The 14,949-nt window shown below is 40.7% G+C and overlaps 1 protein-coding gene across 4 annotated transcripts in view; it reads right to left on the bottom strand.

Moving 5' to 3' along the window:
• Positions 1-14,949, bottom strand: part of UVRAG (UV radiation resistance associated) — a 101,014-nt gene that overhangs the window by 84,973 nt on the left and 1,092 nt on the right. For 2 of the 4 annotated variants that reach the window (XM_032097727.1, XM_032097733.1), the window contains exon 2: positions 503-620. In XM_032097727.1, coding sequence (XP_031953618.1) covers positions 503-620 — 118 coding nt within the window. Of the gene's footprint in view, positions 1-502; positions 621-5,494; positions 5,594-14,949 lie in introns of those variants that run through there. The other 2 variants (XM_032097740.1, XM_032097749.1) reach the window with 2 other exon arrangements.

Here is a 14,949-nt window from a genome sequence, read left to right as displayed (position 1 = left end):
ATGAGATCTAATGCTTGAACACAGTTATCCAAACTAGAACAGATGCCTGGATGCTTCGTGTCATTGGCTGACAATTCTACTTTTTGAAAACTTTGATAACATTGTGTGCTGATGTATATTCTGTAAAACAACTGGCATGTACAGGGTTGGATACTCTTCCCCAAAAAAGACAACTAAAGTTCCAAAAGCTTTCACTTTTATGTGCCCTTGGAAGTTCCCAATTCCTTACATCATCACTGGGGGAAGAGCAATGACAAAAACAGGCTGATTTAAGAGACTACCAAACCTGCCATCTCTTTTGCTTCCATGGCTGCTAACACCAAAAGCTTTTATGAAGTTGAGGAAACTAAAGAGCTCTTTTCCAGTGTTAGCAAAGGTGATGTAATCAATGGCAGCAAGTTGTCAAGGGGGAGGGGAAAGAAAAAAGAGAGAATTTCTATCATAAGAATTCAAAGATTTCAAAGATTAGCTAGCAAAAAGGTTGACAGCAAGCCTGGTTTACCTTTGTAGATCTTGGTGTTACCACACAAGTGAAGAGTGAAGTACGTATCCAAGAGGCGATAACCATTCTTATTGATGATGTTACGTGCAGCAATATTCCGAAGATGACGAAGCCGACGCTAAAAATAAGAAAAACAGAGTCAAAGAACTTTCTTAGATTGAACACAAACCCTTTCTCTTTTTTTTTTCCAAAGCATTTTAATGATTCACAAAGCACTGTTGTGAAAAAAGTATCCCACCAAACACTACATTTTCTCTGTCAGACAGCAAGTGTCAACAGCCAGGATTCAGCAAAGCCACAGGACAAGCAACAAGCACCTACAAGCTTGGATTAAGCAACACTGATATTCAAGAGAAGCTATTCTTACTCATGTCCTGTATGTCATTTTTATTCCACATGTCTAATTACCCAAACTCTTCGAGCAGTTTCAAGCAAATATGTGACACTATCAGCTTCAAACGCAGCAGCAGCATCACCCAGATGTTCTGCATCATCGCACTGGAAACACTTCCCAGCCAAAGCTATTTTCAACAAGCATTAGTGGACAAAGAGCTCAACCATAAACCACCACCTAATCCAGAGCCATTAGGAACTGGCTGAACAAAGCTTCCTGATTTCACAATAATCCTGGAAATTGCTCTAACAACCTTAAATAAAATACATCAGGAAGACATATCAAGATTTTCAGGGAAAATTAAGGGCACAGTGAAATTTGAGATTTTAACTGTCAGTTACCATCTGCTATGATGAGAAAGTCCTTTTCCCTTGGAATTAAGACAGTAGGATATGTCACTAAAACATTTAGTTTAAGTGATTTCATCCAACTCCAACATTATCTTGGTTTACTACAATACTGCACCTTGAATGAAAATCATCAGATCAAATCAATCTCTCTCTCTCACCTCTCTGTGCCAAACAGCTTTAATAGCTGTGCATAAAGTCTTCGCTTCAAGGCACACCACACCCTTAATCTTTGACAAATATTTTACATTATTAACTTCACATAAAATTTAACTAGTTTTAATTGCAAAAAGCAATTTTGCAAGAGTGTCACTCTTAAATCGCTGCTTAGCTTTTGTTTCTAACGTAACTTCGAAGACCCATGCTTCAAACAGCCTCCCATGAATGTAGCACTCAGCGAACTGCCACTTCAAATACATAAAGTTCTCACCAACTCCTTCAGTGTCGTATTTTCCCAATCAATCTTTCAACTCAGCAGTGTCTCACCCAATACCATGGGGATGTTGACAAATGGCTCCACATACTTTGTGGATCACCAAAATCCACCAACAAGCCTCAAACAACTAGTTTAGTGCATGCTTTTACCTCAGAGTTTATCTTACACCATTTTTTTCCCAAAAGCTTCTTCACTTGTAAGTCTGAATCCACCTTAAAAGCAGATTGACCAAAAGCACATTTTAAATGCTTTTGAAACCAAAAGACAATTTTCCTGTTTGCAGCTTGTCTTAAAAGGCTTTAAACAAGAGTAAAAGGCCATCATCTGTTTTAGAATCACAGTATGACACTTTATATCACTTAACACCACTTCAGCAAGATACTAGTTTTCCTTCATGGAAAGGTATGAGGAATATTACATTTCTGTTCGTGTGACAGCCTAAAAATCACTGATGGATTCATTCCACTCAAAGTCTATTTATGATTTAGACTAAAAACAGAGAGATAGGATGCCCAGGTATCTCTAGTATATACATGACTTACAAAATTAAAAACAAAAAAAAACATCCAACACAAAACGTTCTATGGGACTACATGGTCTTATTTTCTTAGAAACTGGTATTAAAAATGTCAACAGAAGGATTAAGCCTCACTTAAAAGAAGCCACATGGACCTTGAACATTTTTTCACATCTAATCTCAAAGCTGGCTAGCTTTGCTGGCTGTGTTTATGTGCAACTGAAACGCTCCTTAAGAAATGTCTTTGAACATGCATTTTGCTACCTATAAAAATGATTCAAGAATTTTATGTGCCATCTCTCTTTTATTAACTTCAATAGCACAGAAATCAACTACCATGCTCATTCCCTTCATTTTTGGTATCTTTTTTTTCCTTTAATCCCTTACAAAGAACAGCCCACATAGCACACTAACAAAGAGGGCAACTTTCTCCAGCTCTCTTAAGGACTGCTAACTAATTTGCGTGCCTGCTTTAAGTAGTATGTTTCCTTGATTAGCTCTCAAGCAAAGTCGAACAAGTTTCTTGCCACTCACAGTACACGAGGCCAATGAGGTTTGGGAAAAAAAAAAAAAAAAAGCTGCCGAGTGTCCTAACCTACACCTGCACCTCTGAACAAGATGTGAGTCCTTATCTCCATGGTTTGTGACTTCAGGATCTGGAGTTTAGGTTAAAGTCTCACTTCTCCCAAACCCATTGGAAGAGGATCATTAAATTTGGAGAGCTATGAGACCACAACACAGTTCAGAACTCAGTGTGTGTCCTGGGGTGACTGTATGATACTGCAGTCCCTATCGTCGGGCTGTGCCTTTAAGCCAGATCGGGGGGAGGGGGTGGAAGGCAGTGAAATTCCTTCGGCGGCTGTGTTCAAAGAACACAGATAGCTCCCACGCTCTCTCCCCAGCTCTCAGCTCTGCAGCAGGGAAGACAGTTGCATTCCTTTGCTTTTTAGCTAGCTTCTCGTCCATTAGCTGAAGTAAGAAGTTTTCCGGGGACTGAGGCTTCTTCTTTTACTCCTAGAACTGTACAGCTTTGCTCCGGTCCGGAACACCAACACCGGGAGGTCCCACACCGAGGCCCGGAGAGGGCCCACGCCGCACCCCAGCTCCGGAGAGAGCAGAGCCACACCTGCAGAAAGGACTCTGAATCTACCAGGTCTTTTCCACAGCGAGAGGTTTTATTATCTAACATTTTTCATTTTCTTCTCGTGACTGCGTGCACCCTGCTTGTTAAATAAACAGAGTTTTTTTCCACTTTCCTCCAAGGAACTCCTTTGAAACCTGTGGGGGAGGCGTTGCCGAAACCTGCCTTCCATTAGAGGATACGTTCATCTGAGGACGTTTCCTCCTAATTTTGTCAAACCGAGACAATGTGCAACAGGTAATGGATGTCTACTTGAATCTCCAGCTTAGCCAGCACTCTCCTTCTCCTATGCCATTACTTGTCCATTTAGCCTGGCCGATAGGGAACAAATTTCCAAAGACATAGACAATTTTATCATTCACATTCTTTAGTGTGAGGTCATGATGACAGAGGGACTTGAATCCTGAAAATACACTTCCAGTTTGCCCACTATGTTCGCTGATATTATACTGAATTATTCAGATTTCATCAAAACTCTACGGAGGCAACATTCAGAGTTAATTAATCTCTCCTGATCAAAGATAATTAGCTTCAACTGGGAGACTGTCAGCTACAAAGACATACCCAAAGACAACTGAAATAGGCTCTAGAATTCCTCATCAAGGGCTTTGTTTTGTGACAAAGTAAATATTATTTTAAGGGAAGTTTTAAATCTCTAGTGTTACCTCCTATGCGTTTCATATAATTTTCTGCTGGAGATGTTGGAATACACAAAATGAAAACCCCATTGTGTTGCAGCTCAGCTAGCACTGGCAACAGCCAAATACTGCCAGCCCTGCATCACCCCTTCTTACTCGTTCCACCCTAAATAAGCACTTATGCAGCTGCTCACAGAATCATATCTGGGAACCAGTCTGGATGGAAACTAACCACCTTTCCCTTTCCCTGGGTTAGTTTCACCAGCTCAGTTTCTCAATATGGTTCACCATGTGGCTGGACAAGCAGCTGTGCAGACCAAGGAGAGAACAGTGCAGCAACAAGATGCCAAAGGCAAAGAACTGCTGACATGAAACCACCAGCTTAAAGTGTCTGTGGAGCAACAGAGCCTGGCACTGCCACGAGCCAAGGGGAAGGCAGTTCACAATGAAGTACCAGAGCATTTCAAAATGCAAAAGCAACTAATTTTAAAGAATAAACCAGCACACTCTATGTTGAATACCATAGATGCAAATAACCCACAATTCTTTCATTTCCTTCTCCTTTTAGGTGAAGTGCTAAAAAGTGGTCCCTTTTCTTTAGTGACAAGTTTCAGCTATTTTACTCTTTCTATAAAAGTGTCAAGAAATCATGATGAGGGAGGATTCCCCTAGGATAAGATGGTCTGCAGCCAGAACATTCCAAAAAGCCCAGCTTAAAAAAATCAAAATACAAGTGCTAAAAAACAATCTAAGTGCCTTGGCAGCCTCCTGAGCCACTTAACTTCAAAAAGGCCAGCATAAGTGCAGGATGATAGTGCAGGATCTGCTTTCATTAAAAAAAAAAGCCAATTATGCAATAAGTATAGCTAATTTTCACCACTACCTCCTCAAAGAGTTTACAGGCTACCAGCAATACAGGACTGAAGACCTCAGGCAGGCATCTACAAGCAAGCATCTTAATGAGATATCCTACAGCAAAAATGTTATTTTTACAGAACTAACACTATGGAAAAGGTTATTTAACCTTTCCAAGAGCTCTCAATTCAGCACACGCAGCCTTAACAGTGGCATATCTGGATCAGTGCTTAGCACGGTAGTACAGCAGGTCTAACAGTTCATTCTAGGGGTTTTGTGACACAAGTTATTTTGGTTACAATTGTCCTAGACCTTTGCAATTCCCAAGAAAGCCAATGGAGCAGTGAAATTACATAGCAGGCCTTGTTATCATTTGCTTTAATTGCCATTCTAAGTTGCACTTGATTAAAAGCAACTGCTATATAGCAACTGTGCGTTGACTCACATGAAAGAAATTAGTGCTTCCTTCTATCTTGAAGATAAATGACTGCAAACCAGGAGAAGAGATCCACTAATTTTCCATTAGGAGAAATCCCGTGTAGCTTGTATTTTATAAACACTGCTGCATGTAAAGATAGCACAGGTTATAAGCAGAGAGCTGTCCCAAAGATATGTAGAGTCTGATCAGGAAAGCTGTAGGAGAGATCTGAAGAGCAGAACCTACCATCAGGTTTCATCCCTCATGCCTGCAGAGGCAGAAAAGCAGCTTCCTGGAATTCTACAACAGCATCTTAATAGAGCTGCTGTGGAGTGCAGCAAGACCATCCCTGCTCAGCGATTGCCAGCTTCTCTCAAAACTCAGAGAAAGAAAAGCACTCAAGTTTTCATCATTCTGAGGAGCTATTTGCAGTTGTGTAATATATCTAGTGTTCCCATTCAGTGACTTTCTGGGAACGCCTCCAGATCTACCACAGGCCATAAACAAGTCAGACTGCTCCAGAATCAAGTATTTTCATCATCAACCTTGTTAAGATGGCTTTTTCATCAGATGATTCCAGACAGTCTACCAAGTCTTTTGAGGTCTAAAGGACTGAAACTGTCTGGTCCCTTCATGCTTTAGTTCCCTCAACACTAAGATACCATAATCTTTCACTACCTCTGCCTAGAATGCCACCTTGACTTGTGCCACCTTCACTTCATTGTCAGAATGCATCCTGACACTTACTCCCATCCTGCATAATGTGTTTTATGCAGTCTTATGGTGAGTGTCAGAAAATTGAACCAAGGTAAAGCTGCCAGAACCAAAAGGTAGTTCAACATCTGGGTGAGTTCCTCTAATTCAGCCCCCTACAGCTACACAGATGTGCCCACCACAAAAGAGGACAGAGCAGGCAGACTTCAACACTTTCAGTTTCTTTATGGCTTAAGCTGATCCAGATGCCGCTCTTTGCTTTCCTCCAGGCCTGAGAAACAGAAGTGATAAAGCTACTCACTGTTTTTTGTCTAATAATCTGGTATAATTGATAAAAATCATAGCAGAGATGGCACAGCAGGGAGGTAAGAAAAGGGAGTAAGTCAAATGAGAGAGAAGTGCATTGTTGTTAACACAAGGTCTGAACTGTTCATGGAAGCACAAGGAGAACAGGATTACCTACAACAGCCTCAAGTATTCATGGAATTTCAAAATTATTTGTTCAAGGTCACATAATGGGTAGCAAAAGCAAGCACAGAGAGTTCTGACTCTTCTTCCATCTTAACCACTTTATTATTCCCTTACAAGAATCTGATAACCCTGGGGGAAAAAAAATAATGTCAGTATATCCCAGCTGGATGAGAACACAGCCAAACACTATTTTCTATTTCTGGTACTCAGCCATCACACTGACTCTAGCTCTGGCTGCGGGTATCAATTGTGAAGCTCAGGTCATTAATATGAGCAACAGCAAAGCCCATTCTTACCACATGGAGCCTCTCATGCTGTCAGCAGCTGAGATGATCTAGTGGCTCACAGCTGGGAGAAGGGGGACGTCCGTCTTCTCTTTGTCCCACATCTGCCTTCTCCCAGCAGCATGGTCTTCCCTCTTTAGCTCTTTTAGCAAAGCTGTTCATGAATTCTACTCTCAGCAGGCCCTTTGACATGTTAAATAAATTTGCAAAGGTGTCAAGAGAGTATCTGAACTTAAGCAAGGCAGGCAGTTTGGTTTCTTCCAGCAAGAACCATCCAATATGCCATCAGAGAGCCCCCTCTGTGAATGGAGGGTTTGGCTGAAAACTTCCAGATGTTACTAAGAAAGTGACAGTGGGGCCACTGCACTCATGGCCATGACCAAGTTTCAGAAATTATATTAGAACAGGCAGATTTTTTAAGAACTTAGTAAATAGGACTACATTTTCCAGAATAAAGCTTAAATACAATTTCCCAGGAAGAAAGTTTTATACATCTGACTGGATTTGAAAAAGGCTGCCCCACTCACCCATTCCTGATGACTTTCCATACAACCCATGTAAAGTGTAAAGCATCACACAGGTTCAAGAAAACATTTCTAATTCAAAAAGAATGGAGGGGGGATTAAAAAAAAAATAAACTTACTTTTGCCTGAAATGTAAATACAACAGTAAAACTAGAATTAAGAAGGCTGGGAAATCATCTTGTACAAGCAAAATAGAAGTTCACATAAATTACATCACCACTCAGGGCTTTCTCAGAGGCCTGATGAGCTGAAAAGCATAATTGCAGTAATCTGTATTTCCAGAACATAGAACTTTCAACAGTGGCTAAAATTTCAGCACCAGGTCTCCTTCCTTAGCGTTTAATGGAGCACCCTACTTACCAAATACTTTCTAATCAAGACACACCAAGACAGTCTTCATCTCTGGGCACCATCTCTGTTTTCAGACTGGTGCCCTGACAGTTCTGTCAAGGAGTAAATTCCCTGAATTCTTTTCTCAGATCAGGATCAGCTCTGACCTCTGTATAAGATAGTACACACTTTGTTTTTATCTGGCTTTCACATGAATTTTGTAGCTTGGTTCCTTGCTTTATGACCCACAGAAGCTCTGGAAGAATGTAAGCAAAATCCTTCCAACTATTTTAGCACTAAAGCAGGAGGCAAAGATTAGTTAGCAACATAAACGTTACTACAGCAAATCCAGTGTTCTTGGACTGAACAGACCTGAGTTTGCAATGTCAGCTATTTAGATGTCTGAGTATTTGTCAGAATTAAGTCATATTTAAACAGAGGGCGCTGTGTGCTTTGTATCTCATACCAGCCAGGTTGAGGAGGGTCATTTTTTTTTTCTTAAAAAGCATAAAACCTCCAATCCTGAAACAAAAAAAAAATTATCAAAATGTTATCTACATTTGGCCAATATGAGCATTATTTATTATCACAGCACTGCTCAACACCTAATTATTGCACCTTCCAACTTCCTCAGATTTTCACTATTTGCTTTCACCTTTCCATGCCAGTTTGAATATTAAGAAGCAATCACATGATCCAATCTCTTGGAAGTCAAATAGTAGACAAGAATTCTTACTTAATTTTATGTAAGTTTTCAAGCTGCCTCATTTTCCAATTTGATACCTTTTTTTTTTTTAAGTGGAGCATACCACACAGAAGGTTTGGGTCAACTCTGCTGCAGAACATAAAGCTTTTAATATCCAAGAAATGCACATGGGAAGTTTAGGCACTACTCAGATGTATGGTTACTTAAAAACCACAGGAAGGGCAAGAAAATACTTGTACTCCAATTTACACACTTGCTAGGAAGATTTGTAAGGTTTGCCATGTAACAGTTTTCCACACTTCAGAATCAAGAGAATCAAATGGGCTTTCAGAGCTACTTCTGATGCAAAGCAGAAGCATTTAGTATGCAATTTTGTGGGACACACCATAAGGAGGATTTTGGAATTCTGTTTAATGTCCTTCCAGCACACACTTGAAGACAGCAAGTGCCTCAAAGCTATGCAGCCATAATTAGTTCAGTGAATCACTTGTGGTTCTCCTTATAACTGTGATTCCTTCATATCTCAATTTCCTCATGTCAAGTCATCAACAGCCATCCAGGAACTCATTTCCCTTTTTAAGATTTAGCTACTTTCTTGCAACTGCCTTTAAAAAACTATTTCTACTAGGAATCAGATCTGAGGACAACACCAGTTCAAAGATGCACTGTAGGAACACAACTGCACTTTTTATCCTGTGAAGGTGCAATACACTCACATACATCACATACCTCACATTCCCAAAGATCTTATGCAAGGAACGAGATACACTGAACCTGTGCAGAGTCATTTACCCAGACTAAATGGCCACAAGAAAAGTGAAAGTTATTTCATCAATATGGGCTCAAAGTTTTCCAAGATGCACAATTGTGAATTTTAGTTTACAGTTCCTTTCCTTTATGTTTCTGGGCAGCTGAAAGACTTTTGAAAGTTTCACTTAAGAAGGAAAACAGCTATGAAGCTTTCACCTGAACACATCAAGGGTCAATACAGGTTTCTAATCATCCATACCCCATGCCATAGCTACTCCTCCTTCTGTACTGTACTGAGAGCTTCACCAGGAACAGTCAGCAAATGGAAGATGTTCAAAAGACATCAAGTCTTCCCTAATTCACACAAGGAGAAAGTGAAACAGGAAGAATAAGGAATATCTCAATACTTGACAGAAGTATAATTTTTTCCAGCTATCTGAACGCAAAACAGTCCTTTGCAAGGTCAGTATGGAGTTAAAGAATGCAATGTCTGAAGTCAGTGTTAGATCTAACAAAGTATGTTATGTCTATGGCATGATCTTCTCCTTTAATATTAATTAAAACAGTAGCATCAGAAAATAATTAGAGCAGATAACTATATTATAACTGAAAAAAATTTAAGACTATGTACTACTCTTGAAAGACAGCTGTGTTCTTTGGCCTATCCTCCCCTGTACCCTGTCCTACTAGATAACCCTCTAAACTCCTTCCTCACTAAGTAATTGCATTTACACTGAGGAGCAACTCAGAACTCAACTTCTACCCCCATGAAATTATGTAAACAGCTGATAACTGTTCCGTAGGCACAAGAAATCTTCTCTTTGTACCCCATAATCACACATAGAAAATCTACCACTTATTCTAGACCCCAAAATGAATAAAACAACTAAGATTAAAATTGATGTAAGCAGCGATCATAATGTTCACACACCTCACTAATATTCTGCATCCTAATCCTTTTTTCCATATCCAGAATTTGTGCTAATCTCTGCAGAAAGACTGTAAAAGCCTGTTATTTAAAACATATCGTAGGGGCAGGTACAGAAGACACAAACAGGATGGCTGGTTAGGTGTGGCAAAACAAGACTGAAAACACAGAATTAACTTAATGTTAGGAGGAAAGGTTCAAAAGCAAAATCATAAGCCTATGCAGGGTCTTGGGCAAATGAAGTATGTTGTTTCAACAGCTGTGTTTGGTTATGGTCACTATAACATCGAGAGTGACACATCCAACAAGCTGGCAAATACCATAGCTCCAAAGAGTAACAACTGTCAGCACACCCTAAAATAATTGCTCTAAACTATGGTTAAGAAAATCTTACAAGTACTGCCCACTGGCCAGACAAAGCTCTTCTTGCTAGGTGTTTACATAAGATGCAAATAATAGGGAACTTGACAGTCTTTCCATCTTCAACCAAGACCTTTTAGAAGGGATAGCTAGAAATAGCATCTTTCCTTATTGATGTTTTTCTCTGAGTTAGTCTAAGTAAGTATTTAGTCCCAAGATGAAAGACTGAAACTGTAACTGCTTCTTTGACACAGCATGGAAACTAACCCACCGGATAGAAAAGAGAACATCAGGGTGCAAGTTGCACCTCATTAATAACGCACTGCAGCAGGTGAGAAGTCCCTTAAGCCTCTTAACGTAACCTTGGGGAAGGGAGCATTAGTCCACATTAGCTGTGGGAATAACCTGGGAATATCAAGATGATACTCAGAAGGAAGGACCCAAAAGTAAACAGAGCCTTACGGAGCCAAGAGCATCAACAAAATCAAAGCAAAGGCAATTTTGACCTTAAAGAAGCACTTAAGAATGCTCTAGGTTGCACAAGCAAACAGCATTGGATGATTAATAACCTGAAGCACAGTAATGCTTATCTTGTTGCTGGATGACAAATCAAGGACAAATAAGTCAACTTCCTTTCATAAATGATACTTCGGTCTTTAGCTAACAAGTTGCTCAGTTAAGAGCATTCCCTAACCCACCCCAAACATCCCAGATAAAGCATGAAGACTGATTTAGTATGGCTTTCGGACAGAACTGTCTCTCTCTAACTTACTAACAGACCATCTGGTCTGCAAAACACACCTGCATCCCTTAGGGAATACAGGTAGTACACTGCCGATAGCAAAATTCCAGCCCCAGGTTACCAGCCAGCCTTCTGGGCTAAAATTACAATTTTCCAGAGCCTTTAACAACTACTCCTCCTAATTTGTCTCTAACAAACACTAAACATTGACACAGCTGGGTATGGATACAACTAAGATCACTAGGTCACAACTCACACTGTGGTGTTTTCACTAGAGCAGCACTTCCCTCCCACTCAGCATTTAAAGACAGTGTGTGTCAAAGAGAAATGAAAGTAATATTCCAATACAACACTTTCCATCCACTATTCTGATTTCTCCCCTGCCTCCCCCCCTCCATATTTTGTAGGAAAGAGGAAGTAAAATATTTACGAGTCAGTCTTTTTTTTCATATTATTCAGGAGAATATATAACAAGAGTAATATTGTTTTAAAAGATACTATTTTCTCACTGTTTTAGTTCAAAGTCTCATTCATGTGCAGCCCTGGACCCATACAGTAACTTTCTTCCCTTCTCCTACACGAGACCCGTCAAACACATTTGCCAGCACACTTTGAATCATCCCCTTCTGCCATGTTGCCCAAAATGTTGTGTATGCGTGATACACATCTTTAAAGAAAGAAACCAAGTGAAATCTCAAACTGAACCTGGCAGGGGACGCAAAAGAAGGGCTTCTACATGTATGCTACCCAGAAAAAGAAGGCCAAAGAACATGTTACCCCCTGATAAATAATGCTGGAAAACTGGTAACAACAGATGAGGAGAAGGCTGAGGTACTCGACAACTTTTTTGCCTCAGTCTTCAATGACAACCTCTCTTCCTTGCACCTCTTGAATGGATGGCTGGGGACTGGTGGAACAAAGCCCCTCACACTGTAAAATCAAGTTCGTGACCACCTGAGGAACCTGAATGTACCTGGGTCTATGGGACCCAATGAGATGCATCACAGTCTTGAGGGAACTGGCTGATTTAGTTGCCAAGCCACTCTCCATAATATTGGAAAAGTCATGGCAGTCAGGTGAAGTCCCAGGTGATTGGAAAAGGAGAAACATAGTAGCCATCTTTAAAAATGACAGAAAGGAGGATCCTGGGAACTACCACCATGCCAGCCTCACCTCTGTGCCTGGGAAGATGAGAACAGATCCTCCGAGAAGCTGTGCTAAGGCACATGGAAGACAGGGAGGTGATTCGACAGCCAGCACGGCTTCACCAAAGCAAAGTCCTGCCTGACCAACCCAATGGCCTTCTATGATGGGGTGACTACAGCAGTGGACAAGGGAAGAGTTACAGATGTCATTTATCTGGACTTCTGTAAAGCCTTTGACATGGTCCCCTACAACATCCTTCTCTCCAGACTGGAGTGATGGATTCAACAAGTGGACTGCAAGATGGGTAAGGAATTGGTTGGACAGTTAAATCCAGAGGGCAGAGATGCTCCCAGAGTTAAGCTAGTATAGAAGCCACAGCAGCCATGTATGTATGCTAAGCACTGCTCTTGAACTCTTAGAAGTGCATAAAACTCCAACTGGATATTTAGGAATCCCAGCCTTAAAGTTAATGGCAGCTACAGAGTGTCCTTGAGAAGTTACACTAACAGTTGCTCTGTTTTGCTCTACCCTAAACATACACTTCTGACACCTGTAGGTGAAACCTCATTGCTGCATCTCTCCACAGAAACTGTCACTATCAGTCAAGAGATGTTTGTGAACTGAAAGATACAGAACATATTGGGTCACCTGGTCTGACACCATTCATGGCTGTGCACAATGGCACAATTTACCCCTTCCCTCCTTACCACCACATCCATACTCAGCAGATACATCTCCCTCCCTCACATGCCCCCTTCCCAGGAACTGGTTCTGGAGTCCATGACTATGTGCTTTCCTGTCACTAGACAGCCACACGTGAAATCTGTTTTGGCCAGCAATTAGCACAGTAACATTCAACAGATCATTTGACTGTGGTATGACTGCCTCTCTACATTCAGGCTGCATTTTTCTGTCCAGTCCCTTCCACTGAGGATATATGAGTCTGAAAGTTGTGGGTCCCCCAACCCCTCCGTTGCTTTGAACTGCTTACAATGACAGGATTGAACTGTTTGTTTTAAGCATTCAGAAATCCTTAAATTATCATGACACTCCCAGTTTTCTTGCATCGAGCAGCTGAGAAGATATATTACTAAAAAATCTCTGCTCCTAAAGTGCAATTATTTCACATTTTCAGTTCTGTTGTGCTCACTCTTACAGCAAAAGAGAACATCCTGTCACAATTACTAAGGGATTCAAATGGGAATTTTATACTTAATCAGATGCATCTCCTTACAGCCATATCCTCTATTTCTTTCTCTTAAAATGCAGAATACAACAGCAAAAGGCATTCTTTGCCCTGGTCATCCTGCCCCGCAAACAAATTAAAGAAGAGGTCAGTTTTGCCACAAGTGTGGTCACAGTAGCAAAAGGTTTTATACTTGACTTTTCACTCCTGCAAAAGCGTCAGTAGTAGGAACGTTGTTTTCTAATCAATGTGAATGTTACTGGAACAATTAGAGCTAGACTAAAACCAAATTAAACCTTCAGTACTTCTGCCCTTTAAAAGTCACTTCAGTCATTAAAAGCACTCACCTCAAGTTCACACTTGAGAATTTGTCTTTAGAGAGACTTAGAGCCAGGATTCAGACCATCCTGCTCTCAATCCTTATAGTGAAAAAAATGTAGCACTGGGTGTTCTAGAGAAAACTGCCTACTAAAAAAAATCACCAATTTGATTTCTGTGCTTGCATGTAGCAAACCATTACCTTACCTTACATAGCACCACATAGCTTGGATCAGTCAGACTATGGCATTACAGAGGTGGTACAACAGACTGGGAATGACTTTTCTTTTTCATAATTTTGCAGGAAAATAGCTCCAGTGTGCTGAGCGCCTTCAGGGCATCTTGCAGTTCAGTAAGTTCAGACTTTTGAGCTCAGATAATACAGAGAAAGAGGGTGATTTGCTATCAGTGTGTTCAGCTGAGCCTCTCAATTTGATTCCAAGTATCGACACAGTACACAGATCCCTCAGCATATGATCCTTGTGTTAGTAGAGCGCACAGCAGAACAATACCTCAGTCTCTGTCACAGCCTTACACTTGCTACAATTAACACATAAGCATCCTCGATAAGTATTTACTCAACTGGAATATCCTATAACTGATGACTCAGTTTCTGCTCCTATGAACTCCTACAAAAGTTTCTGCTCCTAGGAGAAAAAGCCTGTGTTTTGGTCTCACTTTCACAAATGAAGTCCAACGACTAATACGTCAGGCTTCTCCCTGCAGCATTCACTTGGTCCTTGCACAAGCCTGAGAAAGAATAAAACCAAAAATTCAGCAGGGAGAAGGCCATACTTGATCTCATGGACAATCCCCTGTTTCCTGTTCATACAGAACAGTGTTTATGTTCATTAACATAGAGCAGGCCCACATTTCAGAATAAGTACTTGCTCACAAATTAGGGTTGGGTGGCCAACAGCCACCTCCATTCCCTGTCTTTGCCCCTAAGTGGATCTCTGCTAAAACATGTTTAACAAAAGAGAAGTTATAGCTCCACTTCAAGTTAACATCTGTTGATGTTTTCTCTAGGAACTCTTTATATTCCCACCTGGTAATATGTAGCTCAAGTAACACAGATCCTGTGTCTACCTCATAATAACATCGACTGTACCGAGTCAATGAGCCAAAACACGACTCACATCTTACAGTATTTCTAAAGAAAAGCAAAACTTTGCTAATTATTGCCTCCTTCACCACTCCTGCTCCAGCTCCTGTACAATCAACCTGCACAGTCAGCACATG

This window comes from Corvus moneduloides, chromosome 2 (assembly GCF_009650955.1).
Source record: "Corvus moneduloides isolate bCorMon1 chromosome 2, bCorMon1.pri, whole genome shotgun sequence".
In the NCBI taxonomy this organism is placed as follows: Eukaryota; Metazoa; Chordata; class Aves; order Passeriformes; family Corvidae; genus Corvus; species Corvus moneduloides.
This window is presented reverse-complemented; position numbering and strand designations above follow the sequence as displayed.